The following is a 26,326-nucleotide window of genomic DNA, read 5'->3' on the forward strand; positions in this document are numbered from 1 at the left end:
AAAAAGCAAAGAACTTTCTTTTATCTCCGATTCTTGAGCCAACCCATAACAAGTGTCTAAACGTTACACTAAGCTGAAAGATTATTCGGCTACTGATCAAAAGTTCACAGTACCTTCTCACAAAACAATAACAAGGAAAGAAGAACAAAGACTGTTTTGAACCATAAGAGAATGCTACCGATCACATTCTCCTCCTCATCTTATTATGCGGTTTCTTAACAAAACTCATGTTGATCTGCTTGAGCCTTCTCCTCTTCCTCGCGGTCTTCTCAGGCAAAGTCTCCCTCTTCTTCACATTGCTATCAACCTCCTTACTCTTCTTCTTCAAAAACCTCGGATCAACTCTGTACTCCTTAGGACTAACAGCAACACCTCTCCTCGCCGCTTCTTTGTACAAACCATTAGCTCTAGTCAGCTGGTTATTCGCACACATCTTCCCCATCAACAAATCATAAGTCTTGATCCCAGGCTTACACCCATCAGCCTTCATGTTCTTGAACACACTCATCGCATGCTCAAGCCTCTCAATCCCACACAGTATCTTCAAAAACCCGTAATACTCCTTCTTATCCAAAGCCTTACCGTACCCAGCCGACTTCATCTTATCAATCATTTCATCTCCTTCTCCGATCCTAGCCGCCTGATACAAACTCCTTATCAAAACAAGATAAGTCTCAGCATCCGGCTGACAACCCCATTCACTCATTCTACCGAACAACTCCATCGCCTCTTCGGTTCTCCTGATCTTAGAGAGATTGTTAATCAACACATTGAAAGTCTTTGTATTTCTCGGCACGCCACGTGTCTCCATCTCGAGCAAGACCTTCTCGACTTCGGACTGGAGCCTAAACGGATCTTTCTTCCTACAAAGCTTACACACACAATCAAGAATCACGTTGTAAGCCAACGTACCTATCTCGAACCCTCCTCTCGCCATCTCGCCGGCGAATCTCGTCGCCTCGTCGAGCTTCTCGGCGGCGCACCAGCCGCTGATCAACAGATCGCAGATCTTTTCGTCGGGGAAGATCTCGTTAGCCGTGCTCTTCACCATCTTCTCGGCGAAACTCGCGTGTCCTTTCTCGCAGAGCTTCTTCACCACCAAGGTGAGCGACTCTCTGTCTCGTTTCAACCCGTAATCGATCTCCATCCTCTCGAAGAACTCGACGGCCTGCTTGGCTCGGCCAGCTCGGGCCAGCCTGTCGACGGCGGAGTCCAGCGTCTTGGCTCCGGCGACGCCTTTGTATTTTGCGATGATCTCTTGCATCCCTTTGAAATCCTTGCGACGGCCGAAGTAATCGACGAACAAGGAGACGGTTTCGTCGTCGTGGGAGAAGGCGGCGTTGGAGTCGAGCCAGTCGTTGAACCCTAGAGCGGCGCGGCCGGCTTCCGGGGAGAGGTTGAGCGTTTGGAGGATCAGGTCGCGAGTTGGAGTGATGTGGGAGAAGCTGAGGTGGAACCTCTGGGAGATGGACTGGGGATCGGCTTCGGGGGTTCCGGTGAGCTCCTTGGAGAAGGAGAGAGCGATCTGAGTCGGGTCTGGAGTTTGTGGATCCGACGCATTGGTTTCGGATGAGAAGAGTCTGGAAGGGAATAGAGGGAACCTGGGAGGGGGAGGGTGGGGAAATGACGTGGTGGGGGGGATGATGCGGGAGCGTGATTGGAGAGGAGTGGTGAAGGTGCGGAGGAGGAGTCGCCGGAGTTGCAGAGACGGTAACGGCGGCGGCATTTTAGAACTAGGGTGAGAAATGAGAAATCGAGGGAGAGGAGGAGAAACAAGGCAAGTAATAATATCCAAAAACCCTACTTCATGAGTGAGATCGGGCTTCGCTTTTGGGCTTTCGGATTGATTGAGCCTTTTTTGAAATAACATAGATTATTAATAGATAAGTGTAGTGAGAAATCGTTAGGGGATGTAGCTCATATGGTAGAGCGCTCGCTTCGCATGCGAGAGGCACCGGGTTCGATTCCCCGCTTCTCCACTTTTTGATTTTGTTTGGCCTCTCTAGACAACACGTTGGTAAAACTAAAATCTAAAGCTCGAATCGAATCTTCCTCCCCGGTTTAACACACTGCAATAAAAATCTCCGGAAACTTTCACAGATTTTAGGGTTCTTCTTGTCCCTTTCCCAGTCAAAAAAACTCCCTATCCAGAGTCTTCATCTCGTCGGGAGTAAAAAAAAAGAATCATCTCTTTTTGATTTTGTAATCTGGTGAGTATCTCTGTCTTCAGTGAGACGTCAAACCTTCGCGATTGGAGCTATGTTGCGTTGCGTTGATAACTTTTTAGTTTTCTTCGATTTTTGTATAAGTTAGTGTCTTTCTAATATCCATTTAGTTAGGTTTCTGATGAACTCTCAGGAGTTTAGAGTCGATTTCTAAAAACATTGGTTTTCTCTTTGCTTAGAGCTTTAACAATTTTTTTTTCATCCAGCTAACTTGTAACTAAGTGTTTTCTTGGCAGTGGGCGTTTAGCTTGAGATCACAAGCATCCTAACTTGTCGCATCTTGTACCAAAGAATGTACACTAGTGGAAGCTCTAATCCTGCGCCACGAAACTGCCCTCCTAACGAGATCCATCCGCCTCCTCCTCCCTATATGTATCCGCCGTCTCCTGCTTCCTCACAGCAGTATCACTCTCATCTTCCACCTGTTTCAATGCTGCCGCCTCCACCACCGTTACCTCCTGGTGCCACGCCACCCTCACAAGCATTCCCTAATCCGTTTCATCCTCCACCAAGCTTCCTCCCACTTTCTTTTCCCCTGAAGAGTTTGGAACCTCCTGGGATGCCTCTTCCTCCTCCTCCATCTTCATCCCCACTCTTTGCAGACACCGCTTGTGCTAACCCTGAATCTGCAAGCCATGTAAGCGTGTCTTTAAATGGCAGAGCTCTTGACCTTGAACAACCTGTTGTTGAAGACGCTGGATCTTCTTCACCACATGAGAAGAAGGCAGAGCATGGCTCTCCTTTATATGATGATCCTGACATTGAGATGGAAGGTTCGTGTTGAGACAATTTTGTTAACTTTTAACACCAAAGTTTGGTTCTTTCTTGTTTACCCATTTGTTTTATTTGTCTTCCTTTTTGTTTCAGATGATATCACTCTGCCTGAGAGTAGTTACCCAAGCCAACCTCTCAACTACGGTTCTGAAACCAATACTCTCACAGGCGCAACGCTTCCTGTTTCAAAGTCAGATACTCAAATACACCAAGATGTAGATGATGGTTCTACACAAGCTTCTTCCTCGCCTTACTCCGGAAGAGCCAAGATTGTTCCCGTCGGTGACATGTATGATCCTTTCGTAGACAGCTTTGAACCAGCATCTGTTAAACTAGATTGCCTTCAGGAGCATGAACCAGTCAGCGACTCTTACACTGTACCCAAGGCGAGCATTTCCTCAAACACCCCACTCAATTTGGAAGAAAACAACCAAGGTGTTGTTGATAAACAAGCTCCAAGTGAGTCAGACATGACAGCTCGTGTCAGTGTTTCCTCAAACAAACCACCTGACGTGGAAGAACACACCACGGGAAACGATATCGGAGCAGTGGTCTCTCAAGATAACGATGAGTTTGGTGAGAATGCAGGAGAAGGTAACAGCCATGAGACCCTGACTCCAAACTCCAACAACGAGAATCCAAAGGCGACTAACACTGCACGCGAAGGTGATATCACGAGGAAAAAGTCTCGAGGGGATGCAAAGGAGAAACACTCATCGAGGTCCATGAAGCTTTTCAAGGTGGCGCTAACGAAGTTCGTGAAGGAGCTTCTGAAACCTTCGTGGAGGCAAGGGAATATGAGCAAAGAGGCGTTCAAGACTATTGTGAAGAGAGCCGTGGATAAAGTCTCCAACTCAATGGAAGGTCGTCCTGTGCCCAAGTCAAAAGCTAAGATCGATAAGTACATTGACAGTTCACGGGACAAGCTGACCAAACTCGTCATGGTAAGAAAACATAAAAAGCTGTGGCACAATCTCTTCATGGTCCATCGTTACCCGGACTAGACTCAACCTGGTTCTTCATTGTTTTTGTTGGCAGGGCTATGTAGATAAGTATGTGAAAGCGTAGAGAACCACGTGACACGGTGTTGCTGCCGCTTGGAGAAGAACTAAATGTTGTTCTACAGTTTTGTCTCGTCTGAAAACAATGGATGTTTATACAGAAAAGTTCTTCGCTTGTGATTTTTACGATGATGAAGTCATTTTGATTATTCTCGTAATCTCTTTCTAACTTGATAGCGTTTTCGCAAGTGAATGAATCCATTTGATAAAGCTTCATGGTTAATAAACATGAAGTTATTGTAATCTTATTCGTGCTTGATAAAGGCGAGAATGAATGATTAGTTGTAGCAAATGTTTTAGTACTAGCTAACAATGGTCGTGATGCCTCCGTAGCATAGTGGTATTGCGTTCGCTTCGTAAGCGAAAGGCCGCGAGTTCGATCCTCGCCGGGGGCTTGCTGAATCCCTTAGTATTTTTCTTACTTTTTCTTAAGGCCCAATGGTGTTATGTGACTCCCCAATGGTGTTATGTGACTCATGTCATCTTTGCGTAGATAGAAATACGGCCCAGATTATACTTTTGGGATCCTACCTCTGAGAGCAAAATAACCTTTGTATTATTTTTTGTTACATATACTCCTAATCTAACCATAGTTAAAGTAAAATATAAAATCCTGGATTTTTATTTACTCTCGTGGAACGGTTAATATTAGATATTAGATCTTTTCAATATCAAACACTATAAACATGCATTTATCTTTTTTAAAAAAAATTTAATATCAATTATCAACTTTTTTGTTTTGTCACAACTGACATATGTGTGAATATAAACCAGTTAGGTCTATGCTTAAAAAAATATTGTCAGTTTAACAAGCTCGAAAATGTCCAGCAGATATATTTTCAGTGGACTAGTAGGAGGAGGGGGGAGGGTTTCAAACCTATAATCATCCAAAGATCTAATACTCATTTTGTAAAGTAATAGATGTTTTACTAACCCAAACTCAAGAGATGGTGCGGAAGAATTAATCATTAAATGTTTATAACACATTAAACTCGATGTTATAAGTGGACTGCATCGACATCAAAATACTAATATTTAGATACTTGAAAATGTGAACATAAATTTAAACTCGAAATGTTCTCAATCTATTGAGTGAGAGGCTGTTTGATCGGGAAACGGTACGGAACGAGAGAACGTTCAGTTTTTAGATGTGGGCAAAGCAAAGACGTCTTATTAATGGTCAGAAGAGCGTTTCAATGGTTACAAGGAAAAGAGATGCGTAAAAAGAAAGGTACCGAAGCCTAGAAGGTTTTTCCGGAGAGATACAACAAGGCGAGATAACAAATGTAAAACCCTAATCTAGCCGCCCAGTGAGTGTCAATGATTTCGGATCCTTCTCTCGTTGCGTCTCCTTCCCTTTATATAGTTGACCTCGTGCTCTCCCATGACCTAGTTTGCATCGTCTTCGTGGGCTTCTAACTCGCTGGACCGAGAAGCCCATGCTGCCTCGAGAGGCCGTTAAGTCGGGGACGCTTAGCCGGGAAGTCGACCGAAAGCTTTCCCACGTTACGCCGAGAGACACGCGTTTTGAGCCATCACGCCGAGCCACCGTTTCGTCCTGAGTGGGCTGGGCCGTCTGTTCTTCGGACCTTGAGGGATGTCGAATTCACCCTCTACAGTAAGTCCCCCCAGTTCATCGAGATAAACGTCCTCTTGAACTTGATGAATTTAGAAGGTTAATGGCTTGGAAGAACAGACGGGTCGCCTCGAAGATACATTATCGGATCGGGCATCGCGAGGCACCGTTAAGTATTTCGCTCTGTCGGGCAGTTTAATCAAATCTTAGCTAAACCGGTTTTGGTTTGGTTAGATCCGATTCCACCCCAACCGCTGGTTCGACTTGGAGTCGGGTCCGGTTATTTCGGGAAGCCGAATCGACGTTTCGATTTCTTAGGCGACTAAATACTGTTCCTAGGCCCACGTAGGCCCACGTAGATATCATGATGACGCCTCGGGGAAGCACCCCATCACTCCCTATAAATACTTGCTCGTTTCTCATTCCTTCTATTCTTCGCCGCGTTATCCAGGTACTTTCTCTCTCTTTCCCTCCACTTCTCTCTCTAGGTTGTTGTTGTAACATAGATATCGATATGTCGTCTGCTGGGAGGTTATCTCGTGAACAGAAAGGGAAAGAGGTCGCGACCGTATCTCATCCCTCGAGAGACGCGAGCGAGGTTCCACTCGAGGAATTCGAACGGGTTCATCACGACAAGGTACCGGAGCCTAGAAGGCTTTACCGAAGAGATATAACAAGGCGAGATAACAAAGGTAAAACTCTAATCTAGCCGCCCAGTGAGTGTCAATGATTTCGGATCCTTCTCTCGTTGCGTCTCCTTCCCTTTATATAGTTGACCTTGTGCTCTCCCATGACCTAGTTTGCATCGTCTTCGTGGGCTTCTAACTCGCTGGGCCGAGAAGCCCATGCTGTCTCGAGAGGCCGTTAAGTCGGGGACGCTTAGCCGGGAAGTCGACCGAAAGCTTTCCCACGTTACGCCGAGATACGCGCGTTTTGAGCCATCACGCCGAGCCACCGTTTCGTCCTGAGTGGGCTGGGCCGTCTGTTCCTCGGGCCTTGAGGGATGTCGAATTCACCCTCTACAGTAAGTCCCCCCAGTTCATCGAGATAAACGTCCTGTTGAACTTGATGAATTTAGATGGTTAATGGCTTGGAAGAACAGACGGGTCGCCTCGAAGATACATTATCGGATCGGGCATCGCGAGGCACCGTTAAGTATTTCGCTCTGTCGGGCAGTTTAATCAAATCTTAGCTAAACCGGTTTTGGTTTGGTTAGATCCGATTCCACCCCAACCGCTGGTTCGACTTGGAGTCGGGTCCGGTTATTTCGGGAAGCCGAATCAACGTTTCGATTTCTTAGGCGACTAAATACTGTTCCTAGGCCCACGTAGCCCCACGTAGATATCATGATGACGCCTCGGAGAAGCACCCCATCTCTCCCCTATAAATACTTGCTCGTTTCTCATTCCTTCTATTCTTCTCTACGTTATCCAGGTACTTTCTCTCTCTTTCCCTCCACTTCTCTCTCTAGGTTGTTGTTGTAACATAGATAGCGATATGTCGTCTGGTGGGAGGTTATCTCGTGAACAGAAAGGGAAAGAGGTTGCGACCGTATCTCGTCCCTCGAGAGACGCGAGCGAGGTTCCACTCGAGGAATTCGAACGGGTTCATCACGACAAGGTACCGGAGCCTAGAAGGCTTTACCGGAGAGATACAACAAGGCGAGATAACAAAGGTAAAACCCTAATCTAGCCGCCCATTGAGTGTCAATGATTTCAGATTCTTCTCTCGTTGCGTCTCCTTCCCTTTATATAGTTGACCTCGTGCTCTCCCATGACCTAGTTTGCACCGTCTTCGTGGGCTTCTAACTCGCTGGGCCGACAAGCCCATGCTGTCTCGAGAGGCCGTTAAGTCGGGGACGCTTAGCCGGGAAGTCGACCGAAAGCTTTCCCACGTTACGCCGAGAGACGCGCGTTTTGAGCCATCACGCCGAGTCACCGTTTCGTCCTGAGTGGGCTGGGCCGTCTGTTCTTCGGGCTTTGAGGGATGTCAAATTCACCCTTTACAGAGGCTCGGATGGATCTCCATATCGAGTTTTTATATTTCTTTATAATACCAAAGGAAGAAAATGTGGTATAATGTTTCTTTGGAACGATAAACTAGATAGTTTCGTTGTTGTGGCCTACAAAAATTAGGAATTAAAAAGGGGAAAGAAATTTTATGTGTACCACTTTCATGGTACCATTTTTCATCTTTACCACCACTAAAATAATTTTTTTAAAATATCTTATTTATTAAGTGGCAAAAGACTCTTATACCCTCGTTATATATATAATAAATCATTATTTAAATAAATAAAAAAAATAAAAAATATTTTTCTTTATGTTTTCAAATTATACTTTTTCAAATTCGAACTTTATTATAAATTTTTTTTATATTTTTTTCAAAATTTCTCTTTGAAATTCGAAAATTATGTTTGAAACTATATTTTAAAAAAAAAATGGGAAATTGCCACAAATATCACATTCATAGTACCACTTTTCATGTCTACACTAATCACTTTTACCCTCACTTTTAATGAAGGGTAGAAGACACTTATACCCCTAGGGTTAACTAATCTAGACTTAGGATTTAAAGTTGAGGGTGGGGTAGGGTTTTTGGAATATAAAATTTAGGATTCTAATAAATATATAAATAAATATTTAAAAATATAAAAAAAACTTTTAAAAATAGTTTCAAACATAATTTTCTATTTTTAAAAAGAAAATTTAAAAAAAAAATCAAAAAAAAAATTTGAATTGTGTTTTTAAAAAAAGTTCGAATTTGAAAAAGTATAATTCGAAAACATTAAAAAATATTTATTTTTATTTTTTAATTTAAATAATGATTGATTATATATAGATAACAAGAGTATAAGAGTCTTTTGCCACTTAATGAACAATGTATTTTTGAAAATGTTCCTTTAGTGGTGGTAAAGATGAAAAGTGGTACCATGAAAGTGGAAAACATGAAATTTTTCCAAAATTTTTATATTTTTTAAGTATTTATTTATATATTTATGAGAATCCTAAATTTCACATTCTAAAAACTCCACCCCTCAATTCTAAATCCTAAATCTAGATTAGTTAACCATAGAGGTATTAGTGTCTTTTACCCTTCATTAAAAGTGAGGGTAAAAGTGGTTAGTATAAACATAAAAAATGATACTATGAATGTGGTATTTGTGGCAATTTCCCAATAAAAAATGTATCATAAATAAATGCCTCTGCAAAAAAAAAAGAATTGAAAAAGAAAAAGGAGAAAACAAAAAGAATTGCATGCCTAAGTCAGTGAATTATGTGAAAATGAAATGAAGTGGACCTGTTTGTTTTCTTCCTCTCTTAACTTTGAAGCATGCTGGTGATGAAAAAGAAGTCTATAATCATATGGATCATATATATATATCCCATTAATTTAAGATATACTCGTATTATTATGTCATCTAATGCCCATCTTGAGGTATCATACTCTCATATATATATATATATATGTATGTGATCTCGTCACATGCTCATTTATATGATATTGTAAATCACATCAGAGAGCTGTAGAGGAGATATACATGTAGGTTGATGGATTAATAATATTATCATCTAAGACTAAGTGCAATGAATACCCTTTCAGCCGATCTATAAGAAGAGATGTGGTGTAGGTAATTAATAGAGATCTTGGTTGAAAGAAGAAAGAGAAAATCTAATGGCAAATCTTTGAATTTTCTTGACAAGTATGTGCCCATCTATATCTAAACAAGATTTATTAAAAAGATCAAAAGGACCACCTAAAAGGAAAATAAGTTATGTTTTCAACCGATAAATTACTAATGGCGATTAATGGCCCTACAACTGAGAGAGAGGACTAAACTTGGAAGATAGGGATCAGTTCTTGCCTGCAATTCAGTTGCTGTCTTAACTGCTTCTCTTATTTCCCTTTCCTTCTCTGACCCCTCTAATCCCAATGCTCACTTCTCCTTCTCACTTCTCCTTCTCACTTCTCCTTTTTCTTTACATATTTATATTTTATTTTATTTGGTGGTATATTATTATGAACCAAGAACTTGAGATTACAAAGACGTTGCAGATTTTATCATTTCTGTCGCGATTATAAACTATAGATCGTTCAGTGAAATTGACCAGAAAAGAATGTTCAGTGAAATAAGACCTATATATATACATACATTTGTGTATATGTTATTTGATCACAATATTAATTGATAAGTAAAAGGATTCTTGCTGGTGTATCGTCTGCGACATAATCCAAAATCCGGATCCAAAACTATTTTTGTATTATATGCTTTTTGAAGTGTTTAGGAATTATGTGTAACTTAAATTATTAATTTAGATGAGTTATAAATATAAGATTAATTGGTGATAAATAAACTGACTCATAACTTTTAATGTATCAGTTCGAATCATTTTCATTTTCTAAAAATAAATTTTGTCCTTAATACACCATTTTAAAATGATCCTTTGATCATTAATTTTAAAACATTTGGACAAAGATTAATATACCAATATTGTGTTGAGTTGATTGTGGATCAACTTATAAGAGTATTTTACATCATTTTTTTGTCTATTACTGATTTTTCCTTTAAATTTTGTCTATATTACATGACATCAAGAAAAGCCTTAAATTTACTTATACACAATAAATTTAATGGTGCGTTTTATGTTTGTCTTACAAAGAATATTGTTTTATATATATAGCTTTGGGATATTTTGTTTTTCTTATAAACAATTTTATTCCTTGTAGATGATGATTATTTTGTGAAATTTGCAGAGTTTTACTTGGAATCCATACAAATTTTTTAGATATGTTTAACTTTTTGAAAACACTTAATCAGCATATTACTCATAAATTTTACTGTTCTTTTTTTTGTAACTGAAAAAATTAATATCTTCTCTCCCTCACACACGAGGGTGAACCTCTAGATTCACTAACCAATAGTGTTTGAGTATTTGATATTTGATATCTTTTAAAAAACGAAACAAAATTGAATTTCCAAATAAGATTATATTTTTAAAATAAAACAATAAAAATACATAAAAATAGTTACAAAAAATAAATAAATAAATATTATCAAACCGTTAGCAAAATACTAAATCCTATACCCTAAATCCTAAACTCCAAACCCTAAATTATAAACTTTAAATCTTGGATAAACCGTAAACCATTGGAAAATTTTAAACCCTAAATCATACATTAAAAACTAAATCTTAATAACACTAAACCCTAAACTCTAATCACTAAACTCTAAACCCTTGGATAAACCATGAACCCTTGGATAAATCATAAACTCTAAATCAAAAATATTTAAAATTAAACCCTAGAGTTTATGATTTATCCAAGGGTTCAGAGTTTACCCAAGGGTTTAGGGTTTAGTGATTAGGATTTAGGGTTTAGTGTTATTAAAATTTAGTTTTTAATGTATGATTTAGGGTTTAAGATTTTCCAATGGTTTAGAGTTTATCCAAAGTTTAAGGTTTAATGTTTAGGGTTTAGGGTTTAGTATTTAGGGCATAGGGTTTAGTATTTTGCTGAAGACTTAACAATATTAATTAATTTATTTTTTGTAACTATTTTTATTATTTTATTTTAAAAATATAATCTAATTTGGATATTTAATTTTATTTTCTTTTTCAAAAGATATCAAATATCAAATACACAAACACTATTGGATAGTGAATCTAGAGGTTTACCCTACGGGGTGAACCCAAAAATTTCTTCTCACACACAATCACAAACACGTGAATTCGAATGTACTTATGAGTATAATTTCATCACATTTATTACCTCTCTTATTGAAATCAACCCAGTGTCGGCTAAAGACCACCATGTCGAACATTTGGAACTCTGATCTTGAGGAATAGATCAAAAGTCAGCAATTACGGAGATGAGGAAAACGCTAGCTAACAATCTCAACTAGTGGTTCTAAGAAAAAACAATCTCAAACTAGTTTGTCTTACAGTGTATATTATATATATACATATATAAATGCACACTTTCTTAGTAAATACTAAATACTCACGTATATATATACGTGTGACGCATATTTACACACGAGGCTAGGGTTTGGCATGCATTATATACTGCCGTGCGCCTAGGCACTACGAAAAGGAATCTATCTATACTTCTAATTTTGTATACGTAGAACATGCATATAACACATTTGTATTTTATTAATAAATTCGTAAAATCTCGTCCAAATACACGTAGTTGTTATAAGAAAATGTATAATGGTAGATATACAATTATTGGAATTATTGGTGTTCTTTTTCTGACACATGACAAGCAACGATCCCTTCAGTTGCTTTCCATTTGACTTGTGCACGAATAAATTTATTAGATATATCACCACAAGAATATTTAGCGATAGCGTACAGTACAAATTACGTACTTAAACGAAAAGTACCAAATTTGTATATATACATATATATATATATTCAATTTGTGACTATGGAATCATGGTTGAGGTCGATCTTTTATTTTTTCAAAGTTTCAACAATATTTTTTTTGTTAACATTTTTCCTTGTCGAATTTGGATTAGAACTGAATTTAAATTGTAATACTTTTGAATCATATTCGAGTAGTGAGGCCTAATCTCTTGAAACTAATCTCTTTAAATTGTTAATCAATACAAATGTTTATAGAGTTATCTGGATTCATTTTGCCTAAGAGATCTTCCTGAATAGATTGAATCCTGAATGGATGATGAACAACTCAATCTCTTTTTAGGAACTCTTAAGGTTTCTCTAACCTCGCCTATAACGTTAGTTGTTGCTTTTATGATATCTTTATGATGGTATAAAGATATGTATTTATAGGTGGAGAGATGACATAATTCCTCTTTAGGATTTACTTTAGATTAATCTCAACCGTCCATCAAAGTAGAGATAAATTAAAAATTATTCATTTATTTCCAATTTCATTGGTCACCAAATATATTAAAGAATAGCAATATTCCAATAGAAAACGGATAACTATAAGACCATATAATAGGGAAAAAAAATATTCCTTACGACTAATGCGTGTTCCGACGACCAGGCTGCACACTGGTGACTATAATTTCAAGATGTATGCTCGTATTATTGTCGTTTATCATTTTTGTTAGCGAGAGAAGCATGTTATGATAAAATTCATAAACATGCCTTTATGTTTTTTTTTTCTAAATCGTTTTCTAAGCGATCGCTGTGGGATTCAAATGCTAACAAGTAATGCCATGTTTCCAAAACATAAACCCTAACTAGTGAAATATAATTACTAATCAAAACTATACATATTGCGAGAATATACATTATGTTAAAAATTCTCTACATGTTAAGATATTTATGACAAACCTACATCGTCTATATCCCTTTTTATTTGAGCACCATGTTATGTATATATTAATCAATGAATAGTTGGATACAGAAGACGAACTAGGAGAATTCATAGAATTTCATAAGCAAGCAAAATCTAACGAGACATCGAAAATTAAATTATATAAATACAAGCACCAAATATATATAAGCATAAAACACCAACCTCGCATTACGAATATCTTTATTCGAATCCAAGTCCAAGACTGATCATCAGATTATTAAAACTCAATATATACATAAAAGATGAATTTATAAAAACCAAAACCAAGTCCAAGACTGATCATCTAAATATAAACTATAGAAGAATACGTACGTATGCATATAACATATGTATGTATAGTATAGATATATGAATCTTTCACGAATCTGAATCATTGTCATCACTACTATGGCGATCCGTATCATGATTCGAGCTCATCAAATGATGAAACGGTCTAATCAAACTAGAGTTACCCGTCATCATCTGTTGCTGCGACGCTGTGTTAGCATTGGATCTAAAGAGCTGAAGGTTTCCTGCTCCATCAACGACATGATGATGTTGATGATGAGAAGCTCCAAGGAACGATGGATACGTAGGAAATAGAGAGCTCATTGCCGGAGGAGGAGGACCAAAAAAGAGCTGAGATCCATCTCCAGCAGACGACGGTGGAGGCAAATTGAGATTATTGTTGTTATTATTACTAGGAACATTGGATATTGCGACAGTAACGTTATTACCGGACTGGTCTAACGAGTGTTGAAGATGTCCAAGGTTGTAATAAGAGGAAGCATTGCTGTTGTTGTAAGGATTGGTGAGAGAGAAATGTTGATGACTGGCATCGAACCCATGATCTTGATGATGGTCAGCGTTCTCATCGTTCTTGATCCATTTCCCTTTATCAAGATCGAAACTCTCTCTAGGTGTTTCTTGGATTCTTGATCTTGTTCTTGAAGAAGAGCCACCAAGATCATAACTCTCCAAGAACCCAAGATTAGTACCTGGAAACGCTGATGTTGATGATGATGATTCTCCTATTCCTGAGTTTCCAAAGAAAAGATTTGGATACATTTGGTTAAAGCCATGTGGGAATTGTAATGGAGGAAGCTTGTCGACGTCATCTTTTGCTGCTTCGAGTAGCCAATCAACGACTTTGCTTGGCTGACTCAGCCCTAATCGATCTTGAAGGTCGTAAAGTTGAATTGCTGTTGGAACGGACAACCTTATTCTCCGGTCTCTAAGGCCACGGACTGTGCAGACTTTGCTGTGTCTATCTTTGCCACCGAACGTTCTAGAGACTCGAACAATTCTTGGATTTCTAAAAGCTGAGGTCCATTGCCTCGATGATGATAACGAACTAGGCTGATTCTGCTGCTGCAATATGTTGTTTAAGTTTACTTGATGATTATTATTTTCATTATGATCTCCTTCTTGCTTTGCTTGAATCTCCTCTTCATCGCAGTCTCTTGATCTCATCTCAATTAAATGATATTTTTCTTCAGAAGAACAGATCTGAAAACAAACAAGAAGGCAAGAAAATCAACTGATTTAACAACATAAAAGAGAACAAAAGGTTGGTGTAGCTTCTAATTATGCAATGAAATTGAGGTGAATTGAAGTGATGTAATTGTTGCTTTCTTCAATGTTTAGGAGCAAAATCATTTACATGAAAAACAAAGCAAAATAGATTTGATTGATATGATATCTTTCACTGCATCTAAGAATTGGAAGTTCAAAAGAAATTTAAAATTCAAGCAAGTTTATTTCACAAGGTCTTACATCGATTGAAGACTGGTATAAGCTCGAGTTCCTAGTCTAAGATCTTGTTGGGTCTAGAAGAAGAAAGAAGAGATAAGAAGGCAGAGGATGAACAATGTGAAGTATTTTTTTTTTGGTAACTAGAATTTACGTATATATTATTAATGATTGTGGAAAGTTAAATAATAAATGAATTTAAGATATATATTTTATATTATTTATTCCAATTCCTAGGGTTTTATTTTGGTATGAAAGGAATTTATGCACAAGGACAAAAGAAGAGTAATTTATGTAGTGTATGATACTCTGATGGGTATGTCCATGGCTTCGTCTAACACTCATGTCATATAAGAATTTTATATGTAAACTTTACAACAAATTTTAAATATTTTAATATTTATTTTCGGTTCCCATTCGTGGGTTTCACTTTGATTTTGATTTAATCCTTCGTACCATGTTTGCAGTTAATCACTGTCGTCTTCTTTGTTTTATATATTTTAATCTCTATTTCGACTGTGACAAACAATTATAGCATCCGTTTAAATTCATTTTAGGAAGGCAAGAGTTTGAAACCATTTACAATCGTATAAGACAAAACATACATTAGAAATTAATAATCGATAAACTAATAACACAATAAATTAATAAATTTTATCAGTTCCAATATTGAACTAACAAAATATAAAATAATAAGATAAATAATAAGATAATATTTTTCTTAAAAAAAATCATATAAATATATTGTTCAGACATAAATATAAATTAATATTTAATGTATGTGAAGTTTAGAAAAATATTATATTTTTCTTCTTATTCACAATAAAATCTTTTTTAGTTATCTAAACAATTCAAAATATTTCATATTATTTTACACCAAAAATACACTAATATTTACGGTATATATTTTATGTACACCAAATAATCGGATAAAACAACATAAAAGATATATTAAAATTATTTATCTTTCTTATTTTACAGAAAATACCAAATATACATATCTAAAAAAATTGTAAACTTAAAAAATACCATATTTTAATATTATTAATTTATAGAGTTTTTATTACATTTACAGTCGTTGGGAAATTCAAATTATTATACAACTACAATAATATAAAAGTTTGGATAAAAATTATTGTATATCAACGAAGCAACTTTGTTGGAACGTAACTGAATTTAGTGATGAAGAAGTTAAACTTGTTTAAACCATATTGTTGAGATTTGAGAAAGCTTTTATTTCTAAGTAAATATATGCATGTAACTTGTAGGTTATATATTTTTTAGCAAAAAAAAAAAAAAAAAATTGTAGGTTATATATTAAAACGTATAATTTTGTAACAATTATAAATTGACAGCTAGAGGAGATAAGGGTCTCTCTCTGACATAGAGAATGGACCAAAGAGTATAGGTTTTTCTTGAAAGCATCTAATGCTTAAATACTCAAAGAGATATGTGGACCACTTCTCTTCTATGCGTCTTTGCCACTGAGATTTTTGCCCACAATCACGCCATGTTTTTGTTCTTTGTATCCAAGTTGATCACTAGCTATTATAAAGTCTTCTATAACTGACCGTGCATTTAACCCAATGGAATATTATTGCGTTATTGACATATGGTTTCAAATTCAGAAATGCTTCAATAATTATGTAATATATTCATAATCTTGTGATCAAATTCAATAGAACATATAGTCTTCTGTATATTTATGACGGAACTTTTAGAGAAAAGTTAGCTTAATTGAAAGTCTCTCCACTAACAAGATGCTGTATATATATAACATCTTTATTTTCTTAAATACAAGTCGCATAAATATCATAGTTATAAAAAATAACTCAAAAGAGTATTAATTGTATACAATATTAATAGCCAGATAGAGTATGATCAGATCTGATAGACTGGTATGTGTTCATCTCGCATCAAAGGTTGCATAGATTTTCCGAAACATTAGTATAAATAGGGAATGATGATAAAGTAGTACACTTTAGTTTTTTTTCTTCTTGAATTTCAATACCACAAATTATTATAGGGACTTTTGTAGGGTTTTTTAATTATGTATGGGAACGGCAGATATATGACTTTAATTTGCATCGGCTATGTGTATTATACTCCTTCGTTTTTGGCTAAAAGCACGAAGATTAAGAAGCATTTTATAATAAATAGGTTAGATATAATTTAACTAATAAAAAATAAGTCTATTTAATTTGATTGGTCACACTGTATTCAATAAATGTAAAAGTTACCTAGAAATACGAAAACTACTTACATTTTGAAACAAAAACATTTCCCTAAAACTATTTACAATATGAAACGGAGGGAGTATATGATAAACTACTACGTATAATAGTTCGTAGTTCGTACCATGCATCTTCAAAAAAAGTTTTCTGATAAAAGCATCTTCATAAAAGCTGTTCCTGCATTTTCTACATACCCTCCTTAGATTTATGTTAAAGGAATTTTCTTAACGTAAACCTAATCATCATATTGACAAAAGTAACATAATCCTATAGATGAATGCACAAACGAATGGAAGCAGAGGATCTAGAGATGAATGATGGGACTTGCAGCTTCTGGACTTAAACTCCTCTGACTTTTCGAGCATAGGATCTTGTGACCCTTATACGTTTTACATGTATATATATTTGTATATGTTTGATACTTTTGAGTTTTCGCACAATTATGTCAAAGCTCTGCAAAATTTTAAATCTCAGTCTGCTTCTCCATGTGCATTTTTAATAGCCAGGTTGTTTTTACTTTCCATGATTTCTCAAAATAAGTATATAGCAAGCTCGGCATTAAAAACCCTAAGTATTATTAATTAAACCCTTTTAAGAATGTGTACTATTCTTCAACATAATTGCCTTTTTGGGATTTTCTGATTTAGCGGAAATTGAAATGATTACTGAAAGAGAAATGTTGGGGATGTCTGAGAAGAAAATGCCAATATGTGGTCGCATGCCTATAATGATGATGGATGAACAAAACTGAACTTCTCATCGCAGTGATCATTATGACGTAAAACCTAGAAATAGGAATCTGTTTTGTTCTTACATAATTGTCATTGCGCAACAAAAACTGTATATTTTTATATGATTTATGAGTCTAAATATCATCGAATGAAATCTGCTAACCAGCCATATTAACTGTATATTCAAACTCCCCAACCTCCATATATTAACCCAAATGAATAACTCTTAACATAAGAAATTACAGTGTTTCAGTCATCCAGTAACCGTTTAGAACAACGATGTTGGAAACTAAGACAACCGTTAGGGTTTAATTAGATGAGAGAATGTGTATATATCATTGGTGATGACTTGGTGATACATACCTATAAGTATCATAAAATTCGAATTCTATCTCGCTAGGGAGGGAGTTGAGAGTGTTTGTAATGTGGGAACACAAGTTTTTGCATCCAAAACACATAAAATCAATACTATTAAATTAGGAACATGTCCGGTTGATATTAGTTCAGTCCAACTTAAAATAATACGGCATCAATATATAACTGGTTATATGACTAATTACATGCATCTAAATAACAAAGCAGTTCCATAACCACTAATGTCCTGTTTTTAAGGAATATTACTTATTTGCCATTGGACTTTTTTTTACAAAATCAACTGCCGATACCTTTTATAATTTGATGTATTGTAACTACTCCTCTAATCCTATATTCTAGGGATCCACAACTCTTACCTATACAAATAAAAAAACTCACGTTACAAAATATTTACGAGCCTGTGCAAATAAATGACTGGAACATATTTGACTAAATCTATCTAATAACTATAACCAATTTTCATTTTTTTTTCTTTTACTGCAGCTAATTTATATTTGTATAACATGTAAGTTCCTTTGTTTTTTTCGTATGAATCATACAAAATAGATGGGACCCATTTCTCTCAACTATTTCTTTTATAGTTATAACTAAATTATCAGACCAAAAATCTTTATAGTTTTTTGGGAGCAAATAGTAACATATTTTATCAACATTTTTCCGTTATATTAACTTGATAGGTTTAAGATTCACCTTCCTTTTTTCTTTCAACATAAATTCATAGTCTTTGGACTGACAGAAATAGTTTATTTGAGATATATATATATATATACTTTATTTTAATATAATATATTTTACTTTTATCATCTGATATATTTTACCCGTATAAGAAAAACCAAAAATATATTAACACACAAACAAAATATTATAATAATTCTATTAGATCTTAAAATTAAACAGGTCTATTTATTTTATTGTTATATCTTTTCTGATAAATAGATTTTAAAAAGTTCAGAATATCTGTTATATCTGGTTCGGATTCGGATATTTTTTAACTGAAATAACCAAACTTTCTGACTTAGTCTGGGTATTTATATCCAAATTACATAAATTTACCCAAAATAATTAAAAATAACCAAAAATACTTATTAGATATGGTTCAAATAAGTTATTTTGATCTGAAAGTAACCATGAATACAATTGATCTGGATATTTTGTTTCTAAAACATCCATTTTTAATCATAAATACCCAAAATAACTAATATATTTTATTTATAATTTTAGCTTTAGGTATGAATATTATTATAAGTATAATTATAACTTATATAAATGTTCGGATACTCATTCGGCTCTTGGGATTTTCAGATTTGATATAGGTTTTTCCGATATAGCAATTTAAAATCCATTCAAGTATATAAACTAGGTCTAATCAGATCTAGGATGCTGACTTTCGGATTGATTACGGGTCAGATTTTAGGTACGGATATTATTAACTAATTACTATGATAACTCAAAATGCTATATAAATGTAAAAAAATACCCTTATTTTATTCAAATCTGATTACATATTTTAAATCTTTGTCGCCTATATTTGCATATTATTCTAAAACCTGATTACATATTCCATAGTCGAAATTATTTTCATCTGAACATATATATATATATATATATATATATTGTAGAAATATATTAGTTTTGTTGTAGCATTTAAATGCAAAATAGAAAAATAAAAATACAAATTTATATCAAATAAATTTACTTTGTTTCGAAAACAAACCCGCGTTTTTAAAGCGCGGATCAAAATCTAGTGTTATCTTAAATCTTCGAGACATTTTAGGTCAATAAAAGCAGCAGCTTCATTTTCTCTCTCGTCCTTCTATTATATTTATATAGTCAGGAGACTAATTAAAATTAAGAAAGCTATATTTGCAAACCCTCGTAGCTTTTTAACTGCCGATCGATTTATACGGTATTGTGATCTAAGATATAATATCAGTAAGTTAGCAGGATGAACATGATCGAACTAAAATTCATTTTAAAAAGAAAAGAAAAATGATGGAACTGTTAAGCAAACAAAAAAAAGTATTTTAGTGTATCTTTTTGGGCAAAATTTTATGTTTACCATTTTCATGATATCACTTTTCAACTTTACCACTACTAAAAGGACATTTTCAAAAATACTTTCTTCATTAAGTGACAAAAGACTCTTATATATTTGTTCTCTATATATATAATAATCATTATTTAAATAAATAAAATAAAAATAAATAAAAATAAAAATAAATAAAAAATAATTTTTTTTATGTTTTCGAATTATACTTTTTCAAATTCGAACTTTTTTTATAAATTTTTTTTCAAATTTTTTTTTTAAAAAATTATTTTTGACAATCGAAAATTATGTTTGAAACTATTTTTTAATTTGTTTTATATTTTTTATAGTATTTATTTATATATTTATTAGAATACTAAATTTCACATTCCAAAAACCATACCCCACCCCTCAACTCTAAACGCTAAGTCTATATTATTATTAGTTAACCCTAAGGATATAAGTGTCTTTTACCCTACATCAAAAGTGAGGGTAAAAATGGTACTATAATGTGATATTTGCGGCAATTTTCCTATCTTTTTCGTAAATAACCTCGGCTTGTTTTTATTTACTATAAACAACTTCAAGTGACAATATAAGAAAATTACAAATATTCCGTCATAAATGATTAAGCGTTGAGCACAACTTTTAAGCAAATAACATGCTCTAAATTTATTTAAAAGGAGTTCAGAAACAACGATCTATAAGAGCAGCATTATCCCTGAAACCACATTGTGGTTTCTTATTATTATTTTTTTTCTAATTAAAAAAAAATATATATATATATAAAGTGCATCAATCGCGGGCCACCATGTGTCGGTGGGGCCCGCGAACAGTGCAAAAAACCAACAACAAACGATCCTTATCCAGGGGCGGTCGTACACGGTTGACTACGGGGGCACGTGCCCCCTACTACTTTTGAAAAAAAAAATTATATATAGCTTCTAGTCAAAGGATCAAAGTCGAGACACAACTCTTGTAAGCATATCCTATATATAATTATGTATAACAAATATATTGTAGCCCATATAAAAGTACAAACACGTTTAGTTTTAAAAGCCCAATCAAAAACTAAAAGAAATTAATAATGGAAGCTGAAATTTTCCTAATTAACACCCACGTCTTCTTTCTTTTAGGTTTTACTAATTGATTTTTTTCTTAAACCAAAAAAAAACTAAACGCCGCATACATAGATTACGTCTAGCAATTTTTACAGAGAAGCTAAAAGGTAAAACTACATAAAAATTTGAATGATTTATGTGATTTAAGAAATCGTGAGAACTTATAAACTTTAGTATTGACTATTGTGATAACTTTTTTTTCAGAGACAACTTTGATGGAAAAATATTTCAAGCCTAAAAGAAAATTTGCATCTACTTCTGAGAACTCTGAAGATGATTTGCCTTCTTAAAAAAAAGACTCTAAAGATGATTTGGAGAATTTACCTACTGATCCTGGAGATAGAAAAAGGATAACTGAGTATCTTCCGAATCAAAGAGACGAGGTAAGACGCAAATATCTTATGAGAGGTCCTTGTCAACCACGTGGTCATGAATTTCCTAAAACATTGTTTCAAGGTAAACTGAGACGATTCAATCCCTCTTGGTTTGATCTCTATGGCGATTGGTTAGAATATAGTGTGAAAAAGGATAAAGCGTTTTGTTTGTTCTGCTACTTGTTTAGAGATTACACTGAAAACAAATGTGGAAGTGATGCATTTGTGACCAAAGGCTTTGATGACTGGAACAAGACAGAGAGATTACGTGATCATGTAGGAGCAGTGAATAGTTTTCACAATAGTGCATTGAAAAGGGCTGATTATCTGATGAAACCAGGACAATCAATTGTTTATGCTTTTTATAAGCAGAATGATGCGGCTAAAAACGAATACAAGATCAGATTGAATGCTTCAATTGATGCTTGTAGGTATTTGTTAAGACAAGGACTCCCGTTTCGAGGTCATGATGAATCATTGGATTCAGTTAATAAGGGAAACTTTTTGGAGCTTCTGAAATATACTGCACAGCAAAATGAGCTTGTAAGTAAAGTTGTGTTAGAGAATGCTCCCAAAAACAACCAGATGGTGTCCCACAAAATTCAGACAGATATAGTTCATTGCTTTGCGGAAGAAGTTATTGAATCTATTATTAAAGAAGTTGGTCATGGTGTATTTTGCTTGTTGGTGGATGAATCTGCAGATGTTTCTGATAAAGAGCAAATGACGATAGTTTTTCGCTTTGTTGATACACACGGGATAGTTAAAGAAAGGTTTCTTGGTCTGACTCATGTGAAAGAAACATCTTCTTTATCTCTGAAGAGTGTTGTTGATTTCTTGTTTGCTAAACATGGATTGAGTATGAAGAAGTTAAGAGGACAAGGTTATGATGGAGCGAGTAATATGAAGGGTGAATTCAATGGGTTGAGAGCTCTAATTCTGAGAGAATGCAGTTCTGCATATTATGTCCATTGTTTTGCTCATCAGCTTCAGTTAGTTGTCGTTGCAGTTGCTCAGAAGCATTTTGAAGTTGGAGATTTTTTTTGATAAGATTGCTGTCTTGTTAAATGTGGTTGGAGCTTCTTATAAGAGGAAAGATATGGTTCGAGAAGACCACCGGAAAAAAAGTTGAGGAAAAAACTAAGAAAGGGGAAATTAAGACTGGAAAGGGATTAAACCAAGAGATTTCATTTCAAAGACCCGGTAAAACTCGTTGGGGTTCTCATTATAAAACATTGCTGCGGTTGGTTGATTTGTTTGCTTCTATCATCAAAGTGCTTGAGTATGTTGAAATCGATGGAAGTGATGGTATCAAAAGACGCCAAGCTAATGGTCTTCTCAAATACTTCCACACCTTTGATTTTGTGTTCTATTTACAATTGATGTTGCTTCTTCTTGGGATCACAAATAACTTGTCAAAGGCTCTTCAAAGGAAAGATCAAGACATTCTGAATGCTATGTCACTTGTGAAGTCCACCAAGCAACAATTGTACAAGATCAGAGATGATGGATGGGAATCTCTGATCAAAAAAGTTTTTACCTTTTGTGAGAACTACAAGATTGAGTTCCTGGTTACGGATGATGAATTTGATTCAAAGAATTCAAGGAAAAGAAGCAATATAACCAATTTGCATCATTACAAGGTGGAGTGTTTTTACAGTGTATTGGATATGCAGATTCAAGAGTTTAATGACCGTTTTGATGAGGTAAACACAGAATTACTTGGCTGCATTGCTTCCTTGAGCCCCACTAATTCATTTCAGGAGTTTGATCAGTTAAAAGTTATGAGATTGTCTGAGTTCTATCCTGAGGATTTTGGTCATATCGAGCGGATAACTCTTGAACATCAACTAGGTCTTTATATTGACAATATTCGGGAAGATGAAAGATTTTCTAATTTGAAGGATCTTGGAGATCTTGCATACATGATGGTGAAGACAAAGAAACATCTTTCACATCCTCAGGTTTATCGGCTTTTGAAACTAGTTTTGACTTTACCTGTTGCCACTGCTACAGTTGAAAGATGTTTTTCAGCGATGAAGATTGTGAAGACTAGCTTGCGGAACCGGATAAGTGATCAGTTTTTAAATGATTGTGTTATTTGTTTTGTTGAAAAAGAATTGTTTGAGAAAGTAACAAATGAAGTAGTAGTGAAAAGATTCCAAACTATGGAATCTCGTAGGATAAATTTGTAAGGTATTTTTTTGGTTATGAATTTTTTTTTATTTAAATGAGTTAGTTGTTAAAGAATTTGGTGCTCCCGATTAATACTAGTTTTGGATCCGCCACTGTCCTTATCACAAGCCTTTTGTTACCGGTTTTTGTGTTTTCTGTGGGACCCAAGGGTTGAAAACCCCTTTTGTAACATGCGTAGTTGATGCTAAGTATTACATTGATATGCCAAGAATACTATACCCAATGATACGTCTTTAACCTCGTTTACGGAATTATCTTGAGGGTCTTGTTATTTACCATGAGAAAGTTTATTTTTTGAAACAATTAAAAACATGATAAACAGTTCTATATGCATCATAAAAACTAGATGCTAGATAATATCAAAGACATCCCGCTCACCATATACAACTAATTGATCTAACATATTATTTAACGAAGTAGCATAGTTAACTATACGGATGCAACTGACATTTTGGCTAACCCATGCAGAATTATTTACTTGAATATCTTCCATGATTAATTTGGCTAACATTTAATCAACCTTTAACATTTAATCAACCTTTAATGTAGTTAACATACCTTAGCTATAGACAGTTTCAAATTCTGTAATTTTCCACATATGTAAACGAATAAAAAATTTAGACAAGTTGGTCTTAAGCCATCGCCATCACAACTCGGACTAGATACCAGAATCAAATGATTTAAGAAAAATATCCAAGTTTTCAATATGTGATATCAACGAATCATAACATCCACAACTCTTTTATTTATTTCGCCTACAAGACAAGAGAATTGAAAAACAAAAAAGTGAAAACATAACACAAAGAGCTAAAGACGGTGTCGTTCATTATCTACTACAGTACACGATGGCCTAAGTAACTTCTTCTTCTTCCTTTTGTCTTTTGGTTCTGAGCCGTCGTTTTCGGGTCTGGACGTCAGTAAATGTGGAAGGATCATGCTGAGACAGAAAATGACATGTCCTTGTGAGAGACAACACCAAAAGGAGTAAAAACCACCAAAAAAGTAAATCGGGTAAATTTTACTACATGCATTACTAGTGTACTCAAACCCATATATATATATATATATATATCATGCATGTATATACACACTGACATAATACATTACTGCTCTTGCTTTTTGTATTATTGATGCAGGAGTTGGCTGCACTTTAAAACACTGATGAAACTACCCGTTTCTCTCGGTGTTTTACTGTTACACATCAAAACTATTCATCATATTTCGAGTTTCATATAAGATAAAAAAACATATATCATATAAGGTTTTTATATGGCAAGACAAGGATTGGCTTTTATATATGGATATGGGAAAAGACGTACCCATAAGGTAGACAAATTAATTTACTTGATTCTGTTTGTTGAATTTTAGTTTGTAAGATTCATTTGGATTCCTATCTTTGTCAGGAAGTGAAATAGCCTCGAGTTGGATTTGGAGGAGACAAAGGGGGGGAAGGTATGAACCTGCCAAAGGAAGAGAAAAGTTACTGTATGGAATAGTGAAGTGCCTTTTTTTTAATGAAGTGCCTTTTTTTTAATGAAGTGCCTTTAACTGTCAGGAGAGAGCAATAAGCAAAGGGGACACACATTGAGTAAAAAAAATTATTGCAGATAATGTTTTCTCAGCTTTGACTTTGAAAATAAAGCAATCCCATGACTTCAACAGTACTCAATGCATTATGCCAATGCAATGGAATGGCTGAGATCACTGGCTTTTAAGATCAGAAAATTTATACATAACATGTGAATACATATAAATCCCAGGCATTTACTTGCTCCTCCATTTTTTCCAGTAGCACCTTTGATCTTACAAGTATTGAACTCTCAGAGATGTTAAATGAGTAAAACATTCACAAGTCAGAGTCAGTTATATATCCGTTTCAGTTACAAGCTAATCAAATTAATAATTGATTCATCAAGTTATCTCTTAATATCTATATGAAAAGACTCAGATAAACTAAAGTGACAATATGATCTTTCGCTTTATGGATGAAACAAAAGAAAGATGATTGACATGAGAAGATAATTCAGCATCCCATTGGATAAATTTTAGACGCAAGCTTTCTTTTATGCTACAGCATTAGTCCAAAGAATATTAAACACTGTACTGAATATGAAGTAGTTCATATCCACATTTTTTTTTTTGTGCACGAGTTCATCATATATATCCTCTAAACTACGTTATTGGCATCTCAAAAACTGATCCAATAAAAGACCAAATATATAAAGATAATATGCTGCTACAAAATGTGACCTAAAGAACCCACAAACTAAGCCACACATATATTAATATTGTATATTCATGGAAAACTCGATTTATATTATATATAGCAAAATGCTAGTTGTCTTGCTCTCTTGACTGTACTAGAGATATCAAAAGAATAATAATGGCGTTATGATTGTTCACAGATCACAGTCCAGCTTCAGGTTCACAGAATATTTTACACCAACAAGTAATCGTCGAATAATCATCACAAAAATCAGACCAGATTGATGTGTCATGGAAACCTATTGTAAATCTCGAACTCGAAGTTGTAGAGATCAAGTAAAAAGATAGAAGATTTAAGA

The 26,326-nt window shown here is 34.9% G+C and overlaps 3 protein-coding genes, 2 non-coding genes and 1 pseudogene across 6 annotated transcripts; 4 read left to right on the plus strand and 2 right to left on the minus strand.

Moving 5' to 3' along the window:
* Window positions 1–3: 3 nt before the first annotated feature.
* LOC106410618 (pentatricopeptide repeat-containing protein PNM1, mitochondrial-like) lies at window positions 4–1,726 on the minus strand. The gene has a single exon (XM_013851161.3). It carries the CDS (start codon window positions 1,724–1,726, stop codon window positions 182–184), a length of 1,545 nt encoding a protein of 514 aa, XP_013706615.2. The 3' UTR covers window positions 4–181.
* A 180-nt stretch (window positions 1,727–1,906) lies between these two features.
* Window positions 1,907–1,979, plus strand: TRNAA-CGC. Its single transcript has one exon. It is a non-coding gene; the product is annotated as a tRNA-Ala (tRNA).
* On the plus strand, window positions 1,945–4,209 carry LOC106407451 (pollen-specific leucine-rich repeat extensin-like protein 2). 2 transcript variants are annotated; one of them, XM_013848310.3, is made up of 4 exons: window positions 1,945–2,210; window positions 2,462–2,998; window positions 3,093–3,943; window positions 4,038–4,209. In XM_013848310.3, the coding sequence occupies exons 2-4, from the start codon at window positions 2,518–2,520 to the stop codon at window positions 4,065–4,067; spliced, it is 1,362 nt and encodes a 453-aa protein (XP_013703764.1). In that variant the 5' UTR covers window positions 1,945–2,210; window positions 2,462–2,517; the 3' UTR covers window positions 4,068–4,209. The 2 variants fall into 2 exon arrangements, with proteins under 2 accessions (XP_013703764.1, XP_013703768.1); XM_013848314.3 differs by lacking the exon at window positions 1,945–2,210 and adding an exon at window positions 2,221–2,308.
* A 174-nt stretch (window positions 4,210–4,383) lies between these two features.
* Window positions 4,384–4,455, plus strand: TRNAT-CGU. The gene has a single exon. It is a non-coding gene; the product is annotated as a tRNA-Thr (tRNA).
* An 8,618-nt stretch (window positions 4,456–13,073) lies between these two features.
* On the minus strand, window positions 13,074–15,039 carry LOC111213732 (transcription factor TCP5-like). Its single transcript, XM_022715553.2, has 2 exons — window positions 14,730–15,039; window positions 13,074–14,462 (listed from the first exon to the last, which is right to left on the minus strand). The coding sequence occupies exon 2, from the start codon at window positions 14,424–14,426 to the stop codon at window positions 13,332–13,334; it is 1,095 nt and encodes a 364-aa protein (XP_022571274.1). The 5' UTR covers window positions 14,427–14,462; window positions 14,730–15,039; the 3' UTR covers window positions 13,074–13,331.
* A 5,477-nt stretch (window positions 15,040–20,516) lies between these two features.
* On the plus strand, window positions 20,517–26,247 carry LOC125589706 (annotated as a pseudogene).
* The last annotated feature ends 79 nt before the right edge of the window (window positions 26,248–26,326 follow it).

Source organism: Brassica napus, chromosome C7 (genome assembly GCF_020379485.1).
Source record: "Brassica napus cultivar Da-Ae chromosome C7, Da-Ae, whole genome shotgun sequence".
In the NCBI taxonomy this organism is placed as follows: Eukaryota; Viridiplantae; Streptophyta; class Magnoliopsida; order Brassicales; family Brassicaceae; genus Brassica; species Brassica napus.